Source organism: Aquarana catesbeiana, linkage group LG06, assembly GCF_042186555.1.
Source record: "Aquarana catesbeiana isolate 2022-GZ linkage group LG06, ASM4218655v1, whole genome shotgun sequence".
NCBI classification, from domain to species: Eukaryota; Metazoa; Chordata; class Amphibia; order Anura; family Ranidae; genus Aquarana; species Aquarana catesbeiana.
The window spans coordinates 345,631,357-345,649,843 of NC_133329.1; the positions used below are offsets into that span (position 1 = coordinate 345,631,357).

General features: G+C 38.1%; 1 protein-coding gene across 2 annotated transcripts in view; it reads right to left on the reverse strand.

Moving 5' to 3' along the window:
• Nucleotides 1-1,747: 1,747 nt before the first annotated feature.
• Nucleotides 1,748-18,487, reverse strand: part of STK39 (serine/threonine kinase 39) — a 673,740-nt gene continuing 657,000 nt past the window's right edge. For both annotated transcript variants that reach the window (XM_073633992.1, XM_073633991.1), the window contains exon 18: nt 1,748-10,387. In XM_073633992.1, coding sequence (XP_073490093.1) covers nt 10,313-10,387 — 75 coding nt within the window. In that variant the 3' untranslated portion in view covers nt 1,748-10,312. The remainder of the gene's footprint in view (nt 10,388-18,487) is intronic.

The window sequence follows — 18,487 nt, forward strand, 5'->3', positions numbered from 1 at the left end:
TTCAGGCAAAAATTCAGCCCTGATTCATCCCAGAAACAGAGAATAGGGATGCACCGGACCCCTGCTGCGAGCCGCATCCGGCACTTGGTGAACCCAGCCTAAGACATCGTCATATGTATTGGAACATTATTTGTTACATGGTTAATGTGAAACTCCAGATATTTCTTTTGGGAAGGGGTCAGTTTTTTTTTTTTTGGTTTTTATTGCCCTCTGTGTCCCCATAGTGGAGATTCCTTGTCCCTTCCTATCCTGGTGACAAAGTAAGGGGAAATCTGAATTTTGTCAGCTGTCACCACAACAATGGGTGAGACATGGTTGGGACACCTGTCCTGGTGATAGCTTCACTTTAAGGAGACTTGCTCTCATTCCGGTTTATATCTTTTTTATAAAGGGAATTGAGGGGAAATCCCCACAGACAGTAATAAGAACCCAAGAAAAATGTTAACCTTCTCTGGTGCTTTCAAGACAAACAAAAATTGCTGGCTGAAGCTTTGCACACAATACTGACAATGCAGAATCCTTCCTCAGTGCTGTCACTACCACAGAATGAACTTCCAGACACCACACCTGTTGCAGACACACAGGAAATGCAGGGTGCCCTTTGACGTATGTAAAGGTTTGACCATTTCTGGTAAAATGTTAGGTTCTGTTAATTTTCTAAATAAAAAGCATAAATATACACAATCTGTTTCTGCAAATGTTAATGTGCAATTACTATTTTGTTCCCACTATGTTGAAATCACACTTTTATAGTACACAAGGCTACCTCCTCAGGTACAAAAACACACAGTCGAGTGGTGTATCTCTTGATATTTCATGCCAGGGCTCTTATACAGCTCTTCTATGGCAGTCCTTCGATAGCCTAGTAGAAACCCCAACACAAATGAAGCACCCACTGATATTTTATTAAAGTGACAGGATCTCTCTCTTCAGTAAAGCTCTAGCTCTTAGTGCAGAAAAATATGTCTAATATACAAAAAAAAAATATATATATATATATATATATATATATATATATATATATATATATCCACTCCTGCTCCAGAAAATGGCATTTGCAAAAGTTCAGGTACCCAATTGTCAGTCATTAACATACATCATTTGCAGAAATCACATCCTGAAAACATTTCTTCCCATCGGCTTCAGGAAATGTTCCTATGCTCCCTCCGTTTAGAAACTCTTTTGGTTCACAAATATTCAAATTTTCTTCCAAGCACTGGTATCTGCCCATAGATTATCAATAAAAGTTAATAATGACATTTAATAGCTTAAAGTGAACTTTTTCACCATTTATTTTACTTTGATTTATCTATTACACATTACACATTTGCTAAGAATGTTCTTTTTTTATTCTTAGTGACATACTTTCAGCTGCCTGCAGCCTACTAGGAAATGTATGTCATATATTCTAGAAAGCTACATACACAAAATCTTACGATACTTTGACAATTACTGACTTGCAGTCTCCTGGGGTGAGTGATGTGAATATCCAGGAGGGTGCAGGTGGCTGAAGGTATGTCACTCTCACCTAGGCAGGAAATGTGAGGATGGAGGGGCAATATTAAACTATTTACATGTAAAAAAAAATGAAACTTCTTAGAAAATGTGTATTAAGAGAAAGAGGGGGAATGGCACATTTGTGGTCACTATATGATTACCACTCAGCACAGTAATTATAATGAAAAAATGTAATGTGGACACGCTCTTATCCTCAAAATGTGCAAACACGAAATAAACACAAAAGTCATTATGATTTGTGTAGTACATTTTAATTCCTTTCACCATCCCATTTATCTCTCATTATTCTTGTGTAAACATTACATTGGAACATATGGAAATGATTAAAACACCTTAACAGTTGACAAGGTATAATAACATGTTTATAATGTATAATGAATGCAGTCAGCATGTTAAGGAAATGCACTGTACCTAGAGTCAACTAGGTCCTATTAGAGAAGGACAATCACCACACTACCTTTACATGCCTTTCAGAAGGTTTTATTGCAGACCAATATCTATTGGTTCTTAGAATGCATATATCACAAGTACACAAATCAGGATACATCTGAGCTTTTTCAAGAAGGCAAAGAGTAATGTGCAACAAGCAACAACTTGTAGCGACCAATAAATGTTATTTTTTTGATCAGATTTTATTAGGATGGAACCGAGAACCTATCAGCCATTTTAAACTAAGGTTCCACCTTAGAACACACACTACATGGTACCCACCAGTACCCTTATTGGCCAGAAAACATACCTTGGTGCACCTCTCTGATTTAGTTAGCCACTCTCCTTCTACACTAAGGTAAGAGGGCTGTTAATGGCCAGTGATGTGTTCAAATTAGACAAGGCTTGTAAATCAGGCCACTAGTAAAACTAGGTTAGAAATGTAAACAGAGGAGGGATGTCTGGCTAGTAAGAGTAATGGGCACCTTGTGCTCTTAGGCAGGAGATTTTACTTTACAGGGTTTAAAATAGAAAACAGGTTAGAAGTTATTGCACTTCACCCAACATCACAGCTCTTTGCACTAATTAATGGTAATAAATACACTGGGATGATGCTTTTTTCTATGGGGAATTTCAACAACATCTTTATATGGCTTATGTTTTTTCCCATCCCTATTTTGTCTTATTAATATAATCAAGTATAATGCACAATATTGTTAAAAAAATATATGCATTAACAAATTGCCATAAACTAAAGTATAAAGTGTCAGCTTTACAAAAAATCTGTAAAGGTGACCTAACACCAGAATCCCCCCCCTCCCCCACACCCTGTCTCTGCTATACTTGCCTTCCATGATCCTGAGCTGTTAGAGCTCCCACAAGTTGCTTCACCTGTCCGGGGATTTGAAACCCGCTGCTTTTTCTCCTCTCCATCCAGTGCTGCTAGGAAAGACCAGGCGGACTCTGGTTGGTCAGTGCCACCACATGGACAGCGCTGACCAACCAGAAACCATCTGGTCTTCCCTGACAGTGCTGAACAAAGAGGAGAGAAAGCAGTGGGGACTTCAAATCCCCAGACCAGAGGAGTGGCTTGCAGGAGCTCTGACAGTTCTTGATTGCAGGAGGTAAGTACAGCGTGGACGGGGGGGGTGAGGAGGGGTCCGGTGTTGGGTCACGTTTACACATTTTCTGTAAAGGTGAACTATTCCTTTTAAAGTACCATACACAATGCTGGGTGTGTTTACTCATACAAATTACAAAGAAATAGTAAATTATTACATGTTTTTAAGAGTGCCTTCGCTTCATGCAAATTTTTATTTTTTTTAACATCCACCCATTACTAAAACAGTAAATAATATACAGGTTAGTAGGGACTCTAAACTTCACACAACCCCAACCAAATCTATTTTATATTAGATCTGGACTCTGTGAGGAAGGCATAGAACCTCAGCCATGGCAAGGGCATGTGCCCAGTAGGAAGCTGTTAGACAGAACAGGAAGAGAGGAGACATATCCTCAATGAGACAGACATTCCATTTGAAACATAACAGAAGTTTTACCCTTCCCCGTTCTATTCAATGCTAGGAAAATAAAAGAAAAACTAAAGGCTTTGGCTAGAGTTTAACTTTGTACCCTGATGTTATTGTAGCAATACAAGATGCTGGAGCTCAAGTAGGAAGAACACCCAAAGACAACATGAACCTGAATAAGCAATAAGTCCCTCAAAGAGTTTCTCTACACAGATTGTTCTTATTTATTATTTGTGTATCTGGCACACTGATAGCCATTCCAGATTACTAATTCAAACCACAACCCCCAAAGTAACATAACAGGGGCAAATATCTGAGGCTAAGAAATTTTAAGGTCCCTACAGACCTTTGTGGTGCATAACTTCATGTGCATTTATGTGCTGGATAAAGGCAGTTCAATTATTTAAAAAGGGCTGCCAATTGAGAGCAACAAAGAAATTACTTGTAGCATCTTTTTTTTTTCTTTTCTACACAGCACCCACAACACATGCCATGTGTGGTGTGGTATGCTGCAGCTCAGGTCTGTTAGCATCTGCTGTAATTGTGTGTTGTGGTGCCAATCTAAATGACTAGTACCTCACCTCAAATGGCTGTGCAATTCCTTGTGTTAACAGTAGCACATGTTTTACCAAACCTTACTGCAATGCATAGGTCTAAAGAGGTTTAATCAACAGCACATTTGCCTCTTGTTAAGTTTTATTAGTTTATCTTCAATTATGTGGCAGTTCTGAGCAGTGTTACTAAAGGGTACCAAAAGGTCAAATGATCAAACTGTATACTTACAAAAGAGTGTGTGTTCAGTTGTCTTCCAGACTATTATTATGTTATTCAAGATGGACCGGTTATTAGTGCCTGCCTGGCTGAACTATGATAACCCATTAAGGATAACTTGCCTTACGCAATTAATAAAATTAAACATATGCATAGAGAACCTCTGAAAATGTATTAACTAGGGGAATCTGTGCAGAGACCTATGGGAAACCTGCACTGTGAAAAGTATGGGGCTGTCATTGCTTCTAAAAATACTTGCTGCCCACCTGTCACTGACCTGGAACATAAAGAAAAAAAAAAACAGTGCAGCGTCTAAACTTCTGATCTGCATATTTGTTTCAGGTATACGCTTCAGAAAGCACTGAAATCATTGCATATGCATGACTGTTAGCCAACTAGAATTTTCAGAGGCAGGTCAGCAATGACGGCCTTCATATTCTCCCAATATATATTATTTTATAACTGTAACTATAGTTGCAGCGTTATATATCATCAGTGTAGAAGTTTAAGAGCTGTGTGGCAAACTGAATGTATGTCATGTAACTCTCCTCTACTGATGATCTTTTGGCTCCTAAAGCACGGCTTTATATCACTTTCAAGTGTAATATGACGTACCAATTACATTCTTAATGTGGCCATAATTATTAGTAGTCAATATATTGACAGTCTTTATTTTCAGAAAGAGTTAAACAAGCACTAGTAAGATTTGTGTGAAAAAGTCACACTTCCAATTATGTATCATGTGACAGACTAAAAGATGTCAATCCAGAATATATTCTAGACAACAATTTCAAAAAGTGAACTTTAAGACTGCTGCTTTGTTCTGTCAGTGGTTAGGAGATTCATTCGGCCACTTAGTTTAGGTCTTTGGGTTAACAGCATATTTAACCCACCAGAATGGTGGGAATCATACAGTTGTTGCTTCAAACAGATTATAGCTAAGAACAGATAATCACTTCTACTTTTCAGCAAACCTGACCCATAGACAACACACATCTAAAGCTACGGAAGGAGTTCAGTCTCAATGAAAATTGATCCAAGTTTTCCAATAGAGTTCATACATGAAATATACTCAATACGCATTTCTGAAAGTGCTAACACAAAGATGGGAGTAGGACATGTCCATGGAAGTTTCCCACTGGGTGTGCTCAAAAGTAAGCTGGGTCATCTAAGTGGGGAGACCTTCATATACAATTCCAAGGAAATTTTTGTTTAGTGCTGATCAATTATTCATTTGACTTTGCTTTTGCGAATACTGGAGAGTGACAGTTGGCAGTTAATTTATACACACACATAACAGCAATATGCCATTCAACAATCTCTTTTGCCATCTCTCTGTACATTAAAACTCTACTGTCATCTCTATATACATGTGCAATTTAGCAAACCATAAACATCAACACAGACCTCTTCTTAAACTGCCCTAGTCTGATAATATCTTATTTCCAATTAGATCAATTTACAGAACATTCTGCACATACACAATCTTCTAAAATGTTCAGAACTGACTGTATTGAATGATTGTTCATGCTTATATATGGGTAACATTGGGATGGACCTTTTGAGGTGTTCCATAATGTTTACTCATTAGGTACACTTTTGCTTGGCAGTGCAAGTCCTGACCCATTTGTTCACCCGTGTAGCCCTCCTTCTGCAATGGCTCATGGGACACTAGTGGTCTAATGATAAATGTTTTTACACAACATTTAGACAGCTTCCTCCCAAGATTCATGCATTTTTCTAATTGAGAAGTATTTAGAAATAGTAAACGGACTTTTAAGGTACCCAAGGAGTATACATAAATATTCTGTTTAAAACATCAATTTCTTTATTGACAATTATCAGATAAAGAAGACATTATTAAAAAGAGAACTAATAAAATAATTCAAATCCTCTTCATAAATAGATCCCCTTAATCAGTATTGTATCCATCCCATTCTAATAGGGATATATAGCCTCCATACTTGTCGATCCTGGTATCGGCATGGAAACTGCTATGGGGATCCCATTTTCCTCTACACGTTTTGTGGGTGAACCTGTGAAACGTGTAGAGGAAAATTGGATCACCATAGCAATTTCCAATCTGATACCAGGATCAACATGTTTTAAGGCTATATAGACCGATTGGAATGGGATGGTATACAACACTGATTAAGGGGATCTATTTATAATGAGGATTTGAATTGTTTTATTAGTTCTCTTTTTATTGTGACAACTCTCAAAGAGATTGATGCTTTCAACAGAATATCTATGTGTAATCTCCTGGTTACCTTAAAAGTCCATTTGCTCTTTCTAAATACTTCTCAAGATATGATATGATGGGATGTGGTACCACTTTGTTTTATGTATCCACCATTAAGCAATACATACCATATTTATAACTGGACTGAATTGGAAAAATGTGCGAATCATGGGTAAAAGTTGTGTGAAAACGATTATATGAATAGACCACTAGGTATATTTTGTAATGTAGGGGAATTTTATGATCCAAAGGAATATGTGTATAGTAAGTTTTAGGGCTGCATTTTCTAAAGCGCATATTAACTTATACCTTATTTTCTAGAGAGACCAACATTTTTTTAATTTCCTGAGTGTCCAGCAAGAAAGTTTTGGCCCTTTTGCAAAAGGGAAATCAGAAGGACATTGTACCATGTGTGACTGATAAAAGGCAGTTTTGGGCACATTCTTAAGCTGTGTCATCTTCAAGGCACCTACTATGTGCAACTACTTCTCCTTTAAGATACAATGGGTATGATTTACTAAAGACAAATAGGATGTTTACCTAAAAACTTAAACAGTATTTTTGCTTGCATATCCCCTTGCAAAGTGAACATCCTAATAGCCTTTAGTATAGCAACCCCTGTAATGCCTATTTCTCCGGCAGTGCTAAGATTTAAGGCACCTCATGTGTCGCATGCTTAGCACAGCTTAGTAGATATGGGCAATATCAAAAGTGATCGGGTAGTCATGATCATTAATCTAGTGCAGTAGTTCTCAACTCCTCAGGACCCACTAACAGGCCAGATTTTAAGTATTACCTTGGCGAGATGCTGAGTAGGATACTGCAATCACTGAGCAGCAATGATATCACCTTTGATGTATTTCAGTTATCTTGCAAACCTGGCCTGTTAGTGGGTCCTGAGGACAGGAGTTGAGAACCACTGTTCTAGTGGATACATTTTTTAACTAAGGACTCAAAAGCCATTCTTTAGAAAGAGATTAATTTGAGAAGTGCAGTAGCCCTTCACAAAACAGAAAATATTTTAATGACACTTACTGAAAATGTAAATCATATTGCTATGATTAACTGCATATCTTTAATAATCTTGTAATGTGAACAAAGGCCCAAAATTTCGAGCATCACTGTTCTTATAAAAAAAAAAGTTTAATTTGTTTTGTTTCAAAATATTTGGTCCCTCAAACAATTTATGACAAATATAAAGACTCAAAATACATACTTATCTGTAATTTCCAAAGTCCACAAGGATAGCTGTAAATAGCATTCCAAAACTCAGTCATTGAGTTTCTAGGTGTTTATTTCAGGATTTCCTTTATATTGAGCAGGTTATTTAATAAGCTCAATTGGCTATTTTTTTTCACATTTAAAGCCAAATTCAATCTTGTTATTCTAAGAAGTGTCCTCCAAAGCATGCTCTGTTACTTATTGCTGAGGGCCAGAATTGATAAACATTTATGCTTATAAGACATTTTTCTAATCTGCTCCAACCTAACATTCATTTCTGGTAAAGCTGGCTATAGACATGCATCTCTTAGAATGATGGGTGAGGAGACATTTACCTGTCCTTGAATGCATTCCATTTCTCCCATTTCCCAATGGGACTCAACCAGATATTCTTAGCTATTCCTGATGGGTGTCAATGGTGCTGTAAATTTTTTGTTTATTCTCAACTGAAATAATTATTTATCTGCACCAATTGGGATAAAGATTTTACAAGTGGAAAATTTCTGTGGGCAAAAAAGAGTACTAGGTGCTACTCCCTAGGAAAGCCTTACTTGACTCAATTCCTTACGAGAAATTCTCATACTGGGTGAGCGGCTTGCATGGATCAGGCTGTGTATTATCTACCCTAGCATCCTTTATGGCCGATTTTATTATTGTGTCAGCAGTGCTACACATTGCATTTCAGCTTACCAACATGTCACTGCACAGCTATATTTAGTAACAAGTCCAGAGTCTATGAACCTAAAGCATCTGGTTTGTCACTGGCACTTGAACTGCCTAAGCTATACATCAAAATTGCAGACTCTGCAACAGTTTTACACTAATCAGGGCAAAACCCAACGTGCAACTCTGCCTTTCCAATACTGAAAGGCAGGGCAGGGAAATAAGCAACTCTGTAAACCTCTAATAAATGTTGCAATTCCTTATGTCTATACAAGCTATATCAAGGGAGCTTCTTGTTACGAAATTTGTTTAGTAGAAGGCAGCAAAGTCATCTGATAGTATGGTTATAGGTGAAGTATGTGTGGTAGATGGAGTCATGGAAAACTGTGGCGTCATATTGGAAGGAGATGAAGTGAGCACTTTTACACCAACATTATGTGGTCATATGGATGCAGTGGTGAGTTTTAATTTTATTTTACTTTATGGGTTTTTTTAATAGTAGAGTGGATCTGAGAGCAACTAATTATTACTGTAATACTATTACAATAGAATAGATAACTCATATATGTGAGTTGGAGCTGCACACCCCAATTTGTGTAAATAAATGGAAAATACCTCAAAGGGTTTTTTAGCAGCTAAGTAGGTATTCCAATCAAAGTGACCATGACAGAGGGATATCATGTGAAACTCTGCATAAGTTTACGGCATTCATTCATAATATGTATTGAGCTTATATGTGATTTTCTCATATTGACGAAATGTTCTTTTATGTAAGGATCTTAATTGCTTTTTACAACTCCCATGTAAATCATGCCCTCTGTTTTGTTACTCCAATATATATAAAGAATTTCAATTTTTAACTCTGTCATGGTCACTTTTATTGGAATACCTACTTAGCTGCTAAAAAACCCTTTGAGGGAGTTTCCATTTAAATACTATTAAAATATACAATTTTTTTTACTATATCATGGCAGACCATTTTCCTCCCTCCTTGGTGAAAGGGATGGAACTTTGTAGCATTGTGAGATTGATATATTCATGAAATGTTGCCTTACATTTCAGATATATTCAGTCTCACTCTTTGCCGCCACAATGAAGCAGTATATAGGCACTGGCATGTGTTACATTTTTAGCAATTTTTTTCCATCTCTGTGTGTGCCGACAAGTGCTATGTGTTTGTAAAGAGTTCCATAAATAAAGCTCTTTCTATGGTTCCATGACTATATAAGAAAACTTACAGACTTTGCTGAACAATATAGCTACATTCTGTTTACAGAGTTGATCTTTTTGCTCTTGCTTACATTATAATAAAACTGTCAGGTAGTTGGAACAGGGCTGCAATCTATGAAAACCTATGACATAGAAGCATCTAGTATTTGATGAACTGCCCAACAGGACATGCTGGAAGATTTAGGTCATCACTGGTTTGGGAGCAATAGACTGCTTTAACCAAAAATATCAACTGTGCAATTCACAAACATATGAAAATAAACTTCACAGTCCTTTTTTTAAAATCTAGAATTCAAGTTTGGCTAATATTTTTTTTATATAGTTTTCCAGAATATTAACTTTCAAAATAATACAGAAAATAGGCAGTCTTATTAATCATCATTACAGATAAAATATAGGAAAATGTACAGTGAAAGGAGAAGTACATATTCTAGAAAATTACCAGAAAGTAACCAATAAATATAGATATTATCTTTAAGTGCATTTTGCTTGGTCTTTTGTACTGGGAATCTGCAAATTGGCTTGCTATGTGACATTTTTATTTTTGTTATTTTGGGGGGCTAGCAGCAGTGATTATACGTGTGATTTTTTTTTTTGTACATCTTTGTGAATTTTCTAGATTTTAAGGAAATCTTGTGGTGCTTTTGTTTGTCCCTTTTTTTCCCCCCCAAAAAATCAACATGACTACCCACAGCTAAAGTGCAAATAATCAACTGATGCTCAGCTGTGCGAACCCAATCAACTTGACTTCATCAGGAATTTCTGTCCCATCACATCCAGATGCCTAAAAAAAAAAACACAAGAAAAAAAATTAAGTTCTGCTGGTTTAGATCAAACTAACTTAGAAGGAATTTTCATTTTTCACAATACCTCAAGCCTCTCTACTGTTTTTTTAGGCACAGTAAAAGATTCAGCTGGTAAAATCTAAGACAGGGTGGGCAATTCCACCCCTTCAGCTGTTGTGGAAGTACATGTCCCATCATGCCTTTGCCTGTGGAAGTAACGGTTAGTGTTCCCATTATGCCTCAGTAAGTCATTTTTGTAACTGTCAAGTCTTGCAATGCCACATGGGGCATGTAGTTCCACAACAGACTGGAGGGCCACAGTTGCCCTTTTAAGATCATACAGCCGGTCTGGGAGATTAAATATTTTTGGATTGGATTTTAAAGTGATATAAATAACAGCAAATGTTTTGTACATGACTGGATGTTCAATTAAAAGGTTTTTCATAACAGAAATTATTAGTATTACTGGTTCTCAGCTATTTGAGTGCTAATTAAAGCACAAACAGAATTCCAAATTCTTTAAAATATAAAAACAACTCTGAACCATGCTCAGATCTGTGCAACCCTTAAAAGAGAAGTACAGCCAAAGCTCGGTCACAGGAGTGCAGTTTGTTTTGCACTCCTGTGACCCGCTGTCGGCTGATGTCACAGAGCCGGTCCAGGCTTGGGCAAGATCAGGACAATGAAGTTGGGATCTGGCCACATGCCTTGACCAGCACACGGCTCAGCATCTCAGCATTACGCTGAGAGCCTAAGTTGGCTGCTCCTGCCCCCTCCACAGACCACTGCTTCAGTGACTGACAGTCACCAGCTCTCTGCTCAGGGAGCCCCGAGAACCAAGCGATTGGCGGTGTTTGATCGCTCGGTTCTCAGTGTTACAGTCGGCAGGGGACATCCACCTAGGTAAGTATGATTCTGAAAAAAAAATGCCATACTTCTCTTTTAAAAACCTAACCACCCCCACATTTCTGTGCCTACGTGTTTAAAACACTTCTGCTTAGCCTGTACTGCTTAACTACAAGAAGGAACCTAGCGTTGCCTGCCAGTGACTGTAGCATATTCATGTGCAGTTTGGGGGCCCTGGAACTTAGGACACACCATTATGCAGTGAAAAAAAAAACTGATAAAATACATATGCGGGAGCTGTTTCTCCTGCTGAAGAAATTGTAATTCTGTGCATCAAGTCCTGAGATTTACAAAGCTCTCTCAAATAGTGCCACCCTGTCTGGCAGCAGCAGTGAATTGTGTATTTATGAATGCATAGCCGCATTAATGTCTTTTATATCTGCCTGGAGTACATTATTTGTACTTGCCCCTTAAAAAGAAAGTCAGTTGACATTAACAGAAGCAACCGTGGAGTTGTATGGTCAGCTGCTTATCGTCAGTCTTGGTTCTTATGAGTCAGTGTGTGGCCTGTAGCACATTCACTGTGCAAGCAAAGGTGTGTGGCAGGTGGGCTCCTCTGCATTTTAAACCAATCTGCAAGTGGGATAAGTGAGAAAACAGAGAAGGAGCTGTTCTTACAATTTTTTCTTAGCATAGTTTTGTGGCTTCTAAAGTGCTAGTCTGAGGCTTTAATTCAATCATATAAAACCTTACGTATCAAGTGTCTGGAAAAAAAGATACTAGCTGCTACCCACAGCAACCACATTACTCACTTTGATCTCTAATAATGCACATTAAAGGATAATTTAATTTGTTAATGTGAGAAGCAAAAATTGTTCTACCCTGACATACATGAATAAATATGGACATAGAACAACTGCAGTAGTGTAATGTTATCAAAATAAAAAGATTTCAGAAAAATCGTGTGGGCTGATTGAAGGCTGATTTTTTTTTATTGTTGCTAACAAAAACTGCAGTAACCCCTTAGCAAACAAAGCTAGTACTTGAATACCAAAAGATTTATGAGTTTAAAGTGATTGTAAACGTTGTAACTTATAAAAAAAAAACAAACAAACAAACAAAAAAAATGTTATACCTCCATGCTCTGTGCAATGCATGCTGTAGAGAAGGACCCCTGATCTCTGTCTGGAAGCAGTGGTTTCGGTGTAGAGGTCTGGCCGGGTCCCTGCAGCATGCTGACATGGGACAGACTTTCCTATTCAGTCTATGGCCACGTTCTAAAAAAACAAACTGGAGGACTTTAAAGGGGTTGTAAACCCTTGTGTTTTTTCACCTTAATGCATCCTATGCATTAAGGTGAAAAAACACCTGGCAGTGACCAGCCCCCTGTTTTATTTACCTAAACCCCGTATTTCTGTCGGCAGAGACGCGCTGTCCCTCTCTCCATGGGGTCCCGGCTCTTGATTGGATAGATTGATAGCAGCACAGCCATTGGCTCCCGCTGCTGTCAATCAAATCCAATGAGTGGGGCCGAGTCTGGCATCCGTGTCTATGGATGCAAATGCTGGACTCGGGAGCGCGCCCACAAGGTAAACCCCCTGGGAGAGCGCTTCTCCTAGGAGGTTATCTGAAGCGGGGAGGAGCCGTGTGAGCCACTGGGGGACCCCAGAGACGAGGTTCGGGGCCACCCTGTGCAAAACGAGCTGCACAGTGGAGGTAAGTAAGATATGTTTGTTATTTAAAAAAAAGTAAAAAAACGAGCCTTTATAATCACTTTAAATATCTTTTGTTTTCTGAACATGGGTTGTGTTTAGCTGATATAAACCTAACATTCAGTTGTACCTTCTCTCGCCTGAATTTGGTTTGGCTTGTGCCAAAATAAACACAATCAATCTATCATGTAATGAAGATGCTGTTAGGTGTTTCTTTCATGTAACCCTATCAACTGACAATTCTACCCTACTCTAGCAGCCCTGAGAATGAATATTATTAGTCTTGACCTCTGGAAGGGCACAGGTGGGACTCTGTATGTATTATAACAAACAAACTGAAAATAAAAGAGTGAAAACCACACTCAATATATCAAAAATTATTCTCTCTCTTTTATCAAAAAGTGTATACAGGCAGTCCCTGAGTTACATACAACTGACTTACATATGACTCCTACTTACAAACGGAGAGAGATAACAGGAAGTGAGAGGAAATCTACCCCTAGGTAGGGAATTCACTCCTATAGGGTTATCATGGGAAAAAGATGTCTCCATTGAAGCTTTATCACCAATCCTTGTTTTCACATTCACCCAAAATTTTCAAAATCCAATTGTCATAAGGACAGAAAGTGAGGTGAAATCTTCTGAACAGGGGCACAGACAGCAAAACAAATGTTACAGGGGTGTTAACCCTTCCCTAGGCTATCCAAAAAACTTAAAAATTTTTTTTTTTTGGCTGGAGTTACATTTAAAAAATTATCCAACTTACATACAAATTCAAGCTAAGAACAAATCTATAGAGCCTATCTTGTTTGTAACTTGAGGATTGCCTGCCTAAACAGTCCATAGGACCTAACAAAACCCCTGTCCCTCCTGCAGCCCAAATAACGCAGACAATGTTCAAAAAAGAAGTTTCAGAAGTAATGTAGATTCCATCTATTGCTAAAATGCATATATTATCATCAATAAATGGGTCCACAGAAGAGCTAACGTGTATAAGCAAGCAACATTCAGGCTCTTAGTGGTATTAGGTTGATAAAGTCTTGGCGGCCGCAACCAGTTATATACATAGCAGTCACTATAGATGTTTTCCAGTGAATATATTGCTTTCACGCAGAATGACATTGTCAGTTTTCATTTGGGCTGCAGGAGGGAAGGGGGTTCCATTAATATCCTATGGATTGTTTACACCAATCAGCCATTACATTATGACCATCCACCATAACCCATTGTGGCTTGGACTCCCCTAGACCTCTGAAGGTATGCTGTGGTATCTGGCATTAAGCTGTCAGTAGCAAATCCTTTACAGTAAGAACCGTAAGTTACCAGGTAAGGCCTCCATTGATCAGACTTGTTTTTCCAGCACTTTTCAAAGATGCTTGACTGAATTGAGATCTGGAGAATTTGGAGGCCAAATGAAAACCTTATCTCATCTACTCAAGCCATTCTTGAGGTTATAAGACCAGGCCATGTTCTTCTATTCCTCCATGGTACAGTTCTTTTGCTCACCTGCTCATTTGTAGGCCCTTTTGGCTGTGGAGCACCCTGACTGGTCTGCAGCTACGCAGCTTTATACACAACAAACTGTGATACACTGTGTGTTTTAACACCTTTCTATCAGAACCAGCATTAAACCTTTCAGCAATTTGAGCTACAGTAGCTTTTCTTTTTGATCAGACTACATGGGCCAGCCTTCACTTCCTACGTGCAACAATAAACCTTCCCTGGTTTACTGGTTTTCCTTCCTTGAACCACTTTTAGTAGGACCTGACCACTGCAGACCAGAACATCCCACAAGATCTGCAATTTGGAGTTTTTCTGACCCAGTCGTCCACCCATTACAAACTGGCCCTTGTTAAAGTCGCTCAAATCCTTACACGTGCCCATTTTTTTTTTAACGCATCGACTTCAGGGACAACATGCTCACTTGATGCCTATTATAGCCCACCCATTTTCAGATGCCATTGTCATGAGATAATCAATGTTATTCACTTTACCTGTCAGTGGTCTTTATATTATGGATGATTCAGTGTAAATACGCACTTTTCTATAATAAATCAAAAACTATTTTTTTATGTTTTGAGTGAGGTTTTCACTCCTTTCCCTTTATTTTGTTACATTACTTAATTTGGGAATTGCATACTCAAATATTGTGCTAGATGTTTTCTTGTTTAGGAAGAGCTGATCTTATATTTTTATTCTTCTTTAAGGCTCTGTATGTCTTTACAGACTGACATGTCTACCCTGACAGGAAGAGCATACAACTAAATAACAACAAACACTTCCATCCATGAGAGATAAGGCGATACTATTATAATAACTGCAGATTATTCTTACAAATGTCCATTATAGTGTTACAATATTCCTGGCTGCTGTTCTTTGAAAAAAGTATGAAAGTCTCTTGAAGCCTCTGTTACCCCAATACTTCATATTGCTGCACAATGTACTTATATGAGAAAGTTTCCAGTTCTCTTTATTGCTTCCTTTGTGTGAAATCCCTGGTGTTCCTGTTAGTCCCCTTGCTTTCCTATTAAAAACTAACCACACTAAGCAGGAGAGCACATCGTGGTCAGTTCTCTAGCTATGCTCGAGTGTGCTCTCCTCCAATGATCAGACTTGCCCTGACATGCCCCAACTGCACAGCCATTCACTGGCAAGCTCAGGGTGCTGCTGCTTCTCCTCCCCCAGCTCTTATGCAGCTGAGAACAGTGGAATGTGATCATTTATAAAAAAAAAAAAAAAAAAGGTAAAAAGGTATTTTTAAAGTTTTTTTTAATATCTATCCAAAAATGTTTTACCTTACATTACTATTTTAAACTGAATGTGTTGTTTTAAAAGATGATCATTTACAATCACTTTAAGTACAGAAGTACAATGGGTGGTGTACTGACACAAGATAGCGATGATTTATGAGCTCTAGTTGCAATTTCTCATCAGCCTAAATATTTTGAAATCTAATTGGAAATGTTAATGATGACCTATTTCAGCTTTCACTGTTTCAAGTACAGGTTAAGTCATAAGAAAACCGTGCTTATTAAAATGCATGGTTGTTCCGGAAGACTTCTGATTGAAATCGTTGACCTTGTGTAAGTCATGGATGCCTCCGGCTCAGAAAATTGATTATAAGGTTCCAAGGTTTTAATTGGGCTTGTGATATTGTCACACTTACAGTATCAGTAATCACTAGAATGTGTATTTTCAGTTTATACCCTTGAGCTACACATCAGAGTGATATAAGGAATAAGATTAAAAATAAGTGAGCCGTTTCTATTTAATACTGGAAAGAATTGTCAGAGGAACAGTCATGGCCTTCCTAAAGTAACCTTTTATTAAAACAACATTAAATGACAATCTGAAGTAATGGTGCTTGAAGTACCTTTCCCGTCACGAAAACAATATGGGGGCTGCCATGCTATTGTAAATATACTGGTTTAAACTCCAATGGGGGGTTGCTGAGAATGGGAGGGGAAATTTTACAAATAATATTTACATTTTCATTTCCGCATGCACTAGCTTTAGGGGGTTTCTGGGTGTCCATGGAATTAAAGGAAGGTGTGGGCACCCAGGGGTTCCTACCAATATCCTACCAACCTACCTACCATAAGACTATTAATGCTTATTTACCAATGCAAATGTTTATTTTAAAGAGCTACTACCAGGCAGCACGTAAACTGAGTCAACTGCTAACCATGAGCAGAAAATATTGTTAATGGGCCAATCGGTTTAGATTATTATTATTAATAGACAGGTGTAATAATGTAAAGCTGTAAATTCCAGTAGAATCTCCTGCAAAACTCAAGCCAGGTGCCTTTGTCTCTGGTAAACCAGTGTAATCTTAAATGGGCACCACTGAAGCTTGATGTACATTTGCTGATCTACTGGGGACCAAACTTTTCCTATTATGGTGGCACAGTAGCTTAGTGTTTGGCAATTCTGCCCTGCAGCCCTGGGGTGTCAAGTGTGTGCCTAATCAGGGCACGATCTGTATGTTCTCCCTGTAGTGGTGTGAGTTTCCTCCACCACCCCAAAGACATGCTGGTAGGGTAATTGACTCCTGTCTATACTAGCCCTAGTGTGTGTGTGTGTAGCCCTAAGCCTCGTACATATGGTACAATTGTTGGCAGTCTGTTGACAGACTGTTGTCCTAAAATCTTACCGTCAGTATGCTCCTTTTGACAATTGTTGTCCAACTTTCGGCCAACAAATGTTGGATGGCAGGCTAGTACATTTTCGGTGTACAACGGTGTGACATCAGATTTTTGTATGATCAGTACACAAATCTGTCACACAAAAGTCAAAAGTACAAACAGGCATGCTCGGAATCAATGCTCACCAAACACGAAATTAGCAGAAGAGGTCCAAAGGGTGGCACTCAAGAGCTGAAATTCCTCATAGTACGTCACTACGGTCGTGTTTGTTGCACGACAATTGTGTACCATTAGTATGCAAGACTTCACCATAGATGCACAATATACCTACATGGAACCACTGCCATTCAAGTCAGAATAGCAGATGAAAAAAAAAAAAATGGGGTTGGGACTTTACATGAGATGTGTAGCACACAATTGATGAATTGGTGTACAATGGCACAAAAGTTTATTCATGGAGATAAACATGAAAGAATATTGTAAATACAAATATAAAAATCTGATATGCATAAAGTAGACAACAATAAGTACATGATTTCACATATTTCATATTTCATATATAATCTGAGAATAATTGCATGATTGTATAAAAAAACTGCATTTAAAAGGCTTGACGCGTTTCGTGGATGAGGCTCCACTTCTTCAGGAGAAAACACAGAATGCGTGTCTGCAAAAGATATATAAATATAAGAAAAATTTGAAGATAATATGATGGCAGCAAAAAGGGGGAAGAACCAAAAGAGACACCCCAAAATTACTTGTTTATCTGCTTCTAAATGTGATCATATGATGCTGGGAACCGAAAGTGGAGGAAGACTGCATAAATGTCCCTGCTGGGAACTGTGGGAACATAACCTGGGGACAACCAAAGCAAATCATACACCACACTCGAGAGGGGGGAGCAGGGGAAAATGAAAGGAATGTTGTCCATGTTAGGATGCATAATGGTGCTTGCAGCAGCTTTCAATAAATCTATAAAAAGTGTGGAATTGAATAAAATCAATATACAGTGTATGATGCTGCTTGCATATGACATATAACACATGACACTTAATTTGGAGAGTGAAAAAGGAAAGGAAACAAGTGTGTGTCAGGAATGACCAAAAGACCACATACCAAGAAAGCAAAATAGTAACCACATTGTAGCCTTTTGGTTCTTCCCTCCTTTTTGCTTCCATCATATTATCTTCAAAATCTTCTCATATTTATATATCTTTTGCAGACACGCATTCTGCATTTGCTCCTGAAGAAGTGGAGCCTCATCCACGAAACGGGCCAAGCGTTTTAAATACAGTTTTTTTATACAATCATGCGTTTATAATCAGATTATATATGAAATATGTGAAATCATGTACTTATTGTTGTCTACTTTATGCATATCAGCTTTTTATATTTG